Raw genomic sequence first — 6,843 nt, 5'->3', positions numbered from 1 at the left:
GGAGTTTAAATATAAATATAAATGTATGTGTCATTCAAGATACATGCAAGAATAAGAGATTGAATCAAGAATGCAGGAAGGAAACACTGTTTTATATTTTCTGTGTTTTACTTGTCTGGTGCAGAAATGAATCACCTATGTAGAGATACTGCTTGCAGCCAATGATGCATGAAATTTTTTGTATAAGATGATGTTATGGGGTAGGACTGGATAAGTCTGACTTCTTCCTACTCCATTCAAACATGTACTAGGTATAAGCAAACTGATTCTGGATTAGCATTGGTTGGATTTGTGTAATTATGTGTGTGTTGATGTCATTTGTTCTGCATGTTTGAAAGAATAAATCAAATCAAATCAAATCAAATCAAATCTCTGGGCATAAAATGAAACTGTCACATGCAGTATACAGTAATTAAAATAATGAAGTAGGCCTACAATCCTGGGGACAACAGGGTTCACATGGGGCCCTAAGATATGGTATTGGAGTTTATTGAGTTTATAATACCTTCATCCTTTTGGTGAAATTCTGATTTAGCTATAATTTAAATGTATGTATTCCTGTAAGGCAGATGGATAATCATGAAAATATAAAATTATTACATGTATTATCTTCTATGCACAAAATATTAATTTGTGCAGACAAGATAATGTTTTAGGACCCATATTAATAGGCTGATTCACCCAGATTTTGAGATGTTTTTCTTTGAGATTTGTACCACCAACCATTAACACAGTATGATCAAAAAAACAACATTCTTTTTTGAAATAGCATAAGTTTTAACTCCTGATGTCATCTTCTTCTTTTGTCTCTCCTCTATCCACTCACTCCAACCGGTCGAGGCAGAAGGCTGCCCACCAAGAGCTGGGGTCTGTCAGAGGTTTCTTCCGTTAAAGGGAGTTTTTCCTCCCCACTGTCACCAAGTGCTTGCTCAAGGGGGATTTGTTGGGTTTTCCCTCTATAATAATAGTGATAACAGTAAGGTCTTGAAGGGTTAACCAGTTCTTCTTACCATTGCTAACTCTGAGAGACGAGACAGTCCAAGTAACTTCAAAACAGTGCTGATTTATTCAAAGGATCACAGGTAAAATTAACATTACACGCTCAGGTATCTTGCACCTCCAAACTGCTCACAGGCAGATGTAAGATGAAAGACCCTGAACCCACTGTGTGTGTCTGTTGGTTAAGTGGTGTGTAGCTAAAAACATTCTCACGACCTCTAGTAACATGTCGTGGCTTAAACATAAGAACCTATTATGGCTAAGGCTACAGTTATACACATCATAATAATATTAAACATCCTGTCTGCTGACAGTCATCAACTCTTCTCTCTAGTTATCCTTGACCAGATGTACCCTGTAGAAACTCATAAGCATGACTAAGCATTTAACAGTCTAACTAGACATCCTATCTCCACTAAACATTTCTAATACATAAAGTATCTATCCAATATCTATCTGACTAAAAATACCTAACAGTCTAGACCTTACTTTGTAAAGTGTCCTGAGATGACTTTTGATGTGATTTGGCGCTATACAAATAAAATTTGATTTGATTTGATTTGATCTTGCTTGCTTGAGTGCTTGCATAGACTACATCTAACATGGCATCCATATATTCAAACATGAGTGGCTTGTACTGTTGACAGGTGGTGGCACTGAAATGCTCAGAGACACCACTGACATCAAGTATTAATCTCATTCTTGATATGAGGTGATGCTATTCGCTACAGGTGCAGTACAATAGAGCAACCTAGGGAGGTCTCTAAAGGTCATTAAAGAGTATTAGATAAGGCTATCACAGGCCTATGGATTACACTAATCCTGTCTACTAGTCTTGGTTATCACACGTATTGCATCACGGCTCAGCCGAAGAGGAAGATGGGGGCCGCTGCTCACTGTACTGCTGTGCTGTTGCTCCTGCTTCTATCACAAGGTAAGTCATCGTGCACCTGCACTGAACTTGATTTATAAAATTCAGGAATATGCTCAATTTTTTTTGTTACCATGCCAATCAAGCTAGGTAATCAAATAAACATTTTGCTGCACAAAAATTTGGAATTTACCATCTTTCATTAAAGAGGTGTCATTTCCAGAGGGTTGCTGATAGTGAGCATTAAGTTTAGCTGTATTTTTGATATTTGCTACAGTACAGTCCTGTTTAATCACATGGAAACACCTGTTCTCACAGTATTATTTTTAAGTTTTCTCTGTCTTTAGTTTGATTAGTTTCTCCTGTAAAATTTGGTTTGAGCTTTGACATTTAATTTCACCATCTGTTTCTGCATTTCATGCATCTACTGACGTGGTATAGGACTAATCACTGTTCGCTCTCAGGAGGTAAGAGGCTATAAATAAAAGGTCTAAAAGAAGTATGATTTTAACAAACTTTGAGAGCAAACTGTGGATGAACTCCTCCTCATGTGTCCTTCAGGAGGAAGAGGAGTCTGTCCAGGGGGAGGACCAGCAGCTGAGCAAGACGTGGACAAGGAATATCAAAGCCTGCACCTGTGACTGCGATTCTGCTGATTCACCGACACGCGCCATTGCAGCCATAATACCTGTCTCGCCAACCTCACTGCCCCCACTGCTAGCACCTCAGGATCACCCACTGAACTGCATGCCAGGTGAGAGCTCCATCTTTGTCACCCGACCTGGACTGTTTGTCCCCAGTTTGGCACTCTCACAGAGACATTGCATGTCTTTTATTTACCAGGACAGAAAGTTTTTAAAAAGTGATAAATGGGATTCACCTTATATGAAGGACAATATGTCAGCCAGCATCACACATATGAAGATTAATAGGGGGCAGCATTGTATCCTGTGGATTTTTAGGTGTGTATGGGGACACTCCAGATGGTGTGATGGATCACACAGCTAATGGAAGCTGGCTGTGTCCTCATATGCACTCGGCCTCATCTTGGCACAGTCTGCATCTCTGCAGTGGTGCACAGCCACTTTTGACCATGATCTCAGGATTTTTCAGTCATGTCCTTACTGTATGTTAAATGTGTTATAGAGATGCTAAAAGTTTGGGGCTGAGAAATGAACAACTGTGCAGAAGAGGCATGGATTAGATAATCTACTTACCTGCACAGGAATGTGATGAGCAGATTAAGGAGTCCAAAATAGGATGTGCCCTTTACCTATCAGCATGACACTGGGCAAAGAAACACACAGCAGATCTGATCACTTTCTGCCTTTTCACACAAGCCTTTGATGTGTCAAATCTTTTATTTTAACTTTATTACTATTAACACATATTAACAGGTAATTAACATTACAGGACTAGATCACTTTGAGGTTTGGACTTTGCTTGACATACTGTAGCTGCACACACAGATGAAATAACTGTCATTTGTTGTCATTGTCTAGCATTTGTTGGTCAAATTGTTTTTACAGAGACTGACTTTCAGTCCTAAAGAACCTCATTTTAGCTTTCAAGTCAAATTTTTTCTATAACTGGCTCCAACCCCATCTACTACATATGTACGTCCAGGCGTCATCATCCACGATTGCACTCAGCTCCAGTTCCCATTGCACTTGAATATGTAGAGAGTTATCTGAAATGGCTAGCATGAGCTTTTTGTAAATATGGGATACAGTAGGTAATTTGAGGACGAGACTAACTTGCCTTGGAAGTGTGGGAGAGATTTAAATGGGATCTCCTTGAAGATCACAAACCCAGCAGGGTTTTCAGATCCTTGGGAAGCAGTCAACTGGTAGACCCTCAGGTCTGAACCAAACAGGGTGAAGCTGCTTTTATCTACTATCCTGCACACAGATGAAACCAACTTCCCAAGGACCTTAAATGTGCCCCAACTCAGCTATTTTCCTGTGACTTTGACTGACTGGTTTCTATGCTGCACTCTCTGCACTGTAACTGCTAGATAATCATGTTTCAAACCTTTTATTTTGTTTGTATTTTAATCTGGTTTTAATGCTTACTGTTTTTCTTCGCCTATGTAAAGCACTTTGAATTGCCCCTGTGTATGAAATGTGGTATATAAATAAAGGCTGTCTTGCCTAAATGCATCAGACAGTGGGTTAGCAGTTCATCTTCTATATGCATGAAACTCTACACTTCCAACTACAGGCATGGCCTGTGACAGAGCTATAGCTCCTTTTATTTGCTTTTGTACTGACGTCCAGACCTTCAGTGTGTGTTTGAATCATACATTAATCATTTTAATTTTATTCTGAGACTGTTGCCTAAGAAATGGATGAGTATAATGATACTGTATACCTAGTAGGGAATTTTCATCAGTAGAAACTTATCCAGTCTTTATATCTTTCACCGCCCAAGCCACCACTGCTTGGAGCTGGGCCGCCCAGTAGTACAGTTTTAAGTTGGGTAAACCCAGACCTGCTTTCTTTTACGCTGCCATCCATATTGCCGACCAGATGTTTAGTCTCCTGCTTTGCTAGATAAATTATATTTGTTTTTCTAGCGGATATGCATTGTTCTACGAATGCAGCAACTTATTATAACATACAGAATAGTATAATAGTAGTGTTTATAGTGACCCTGAGCAGTTGTTGAACTCTAACAGTGGCAGTGTGGCAAAGTGTAAACTGGCCATGCGGGTCAGTCTAAAGTCCAGACCAAGCCCAACAGTTTTAACATCAGCAAAATCATTCGCAGAACATATTCAGTGTCCTGTCAGTTTGACCCAGGCTGACTCAAGTATTGAATCTAATCTAGGCTGAGTTCATTGTCAGTGTAAAAAAAAACTTTGGTGTTACAATACATACAGTATACTCTCCTCCACAGAATGCCCATACCACCGAGCCCTGGGCTTTGAATCTGGATCTGTGACATCAGACCAGATCAGCTGCTCAAATCAGGACCAGTACAGTGGCTGGTACTCCTCCTGGGTCCCCAGCAAGGCTCGACTTAACAACCAAGGCTTTGGGTGAGGCACAACAACCCGCTGTCTTCTCCTATTCATGTCACATCCTGCATCAACTGAAGAAAATAAAGAATATACCTCTATTCTTGTTAGGTGTGCATGGCTGTCCAAGTTCAATGACCAGTACCAGTGGATCCAGATCGACCTGAAGGAGGTAGGGGTGGTGTCTGGCATCCTCACCCAGGGTCGCTGCGATACAAATGAGTGGATTACTAAATATAGCGTCCAATACCGTACTGTGGAAACTCTGAACTGGATTTATTACAAAGACCAGACAGGGAACAACAGGGTAAGTACACAAAAGTCAGTTACAGTAACACTGGAGTCTGTGTGTGCAACAAATGACAAGTAAATATAATATAAATATATATAAGACTTCCATCCCTACTTCCATCCCAAAAAGACTGTGAAAATCTTTCTGCAGCACATTCACAAAAATTCAGTTTTAATCTGTATTCTTCTGCTAATGATTTCCTCTTAATTGTTTTATTGTACCAACTATGATTCATAACAATATTCTGGACTTATCTTCTTGTGTTTCACATTTAGCCTACCTTGTTCACAATAACTGAATAGTCCCAGTGTGTATGAAAATAAAATAAGGTGATAAAAATGTCATGCACAAAGTCACTTTTTAAAAATACATTTGATTTTATTACATTTTAGGGAATATTCTCTGAGAAGAGGTTGGTATGAAGACTAGATCTGAAACAGGGGACCGATTAAGCAATCAGTAAATCAAAATGACCAGGAACTAGTTTGATAACTAATTCAGAACTGTGCAGTCTTTCTTCAGCTTTTTATCACTGCAAACTGAATATCTTTCTGGTCTTGACTCTTTTGGCTTCAGAAAGTGTTATGAGTATTTTTCACAATTTTCTCACATTTTATAGGTCAAACTATTAATCAGTTAAATAAGAAAGTAATAAATAATGAAGTTAGTTCAGTTCTTGGAACAGGGAATTTTGTTTTGCTTTCAAATTGGAAAATCATGGCAGTGTTTAATGAACACAAAATGAGCAGTGAATATCTAGTTAATGCAAAGACATAGAGAATAACAATTTGAGATGCAGTCGGTGCTAATAGTCTACTAATTTCTGTACCATTCAACGAGATATCAGTTGTGGTAGGGAAATGAGACCATAAGAAGAGTGAGCTGAAAGTGCAGAGACATGCTAATGAAGAGATGTGCTGAACATGCTGTCTACTTTGTACTCTTCAGGTCTTCTATGGGAACTCTGACCACTCCTCCACTGTGCAAAACCTGCTGCGTCCGCCGATTGTAGCTCGTTACATCCGCCTGTTGCCGCTGGGCTGGCACACCCGCATCGGCATGAGGATGGAGCTGCTGATGTGCATGAACAAGTGCACTTAACGTTCACTCGGCCTGCGATCCTTCCCCTCGACAACATGCCACTCGCCAAAAGGGGGATCTTGGTCCAGCACTGAAAGATCCATCTACTGTATGTTACATTAATATGACCTGAATTTCTTTATCCTATCTTTCTTGGCGAGGCTCAAAGCAAAGGACATGTTCTTTGATGCACTGTTATAGCTGTCTTAAAATCTCTATAATTTCATTGTTTTATCATAAAAGTACTGGATTGGACCTTTTTAATGCATACAGAGGATGAAGAGGGAATTTTTGTCCTTTAATAAAGCTATAGGAGTTAAATACAAAGATCTAATCTTCAAACCAGACTCAAACATTATTTTACAAAAAAGGAAAATAAAAAAGGTTCTACAAGTTAAGACTCCAATCAAATGAGCTTGTTTTATTTGCGAGTTACTATTACATAACATGAATATTCTAAAATTGTTAAGCATTCATTTGTGAGTTTATGTAGTCAGGTAAATGCCCTGTTAAAAAAAAAAAGCTGATTAACACTGACTATGCTACTAATTTGTGTCTCTAACAAAAGCACAGACCTAA

At 39.1% G+C, this 6,843-nt stretch overlaps 1 protein-coding gene across 1 annotated transcript; it reads left to right on the top strand.

Annotated features, from left to right (window-relative positions):
- The first annotated feature begins 1,878 nt into the window (after positions 1-1,878).
- On the top strand, positions 1,879-6,365 carry LOC109962030 (retinoschisin-like). The gene is made up of 6 exons (XM_020603361.1): positions 1,879-1,933; positions 2,312-2,337; positions 2,432-2,624; positions 4,772-4,913; positions 5,004-5,199; positions 6,133-6,365. Exons 1-6 carry the CDS (start codon positions 1,879-1,881, stop codon positions 6,283-6,285), a joined length of 765 nt encoding a protein of 254 aa, XP_020459017.1. The 3' UTR covers positions 6,286-6,365.
- The last annotated feature ends 478 nt before the right edge of the window (positions 6,366-6,843 follow it).

Source organism: Monopterus albus, unplaced genomic scaffold (assembly GCF_001952655.1).
Source record: "Monopterus albus unplaced genomic scaffold, M_albus_1.0 scaffold61.1, whole genome shotgun sequence".
Taxonomy (NCBI): Eukaryota; Metazoa; Chordata; class Actinopteri; order Synbranchiformes; family Synbranchidae; genus Monopterus; species Monopterus albus.
This window is presented reverse-complemented; position numbering and strand designations above follow the sequence as displayed.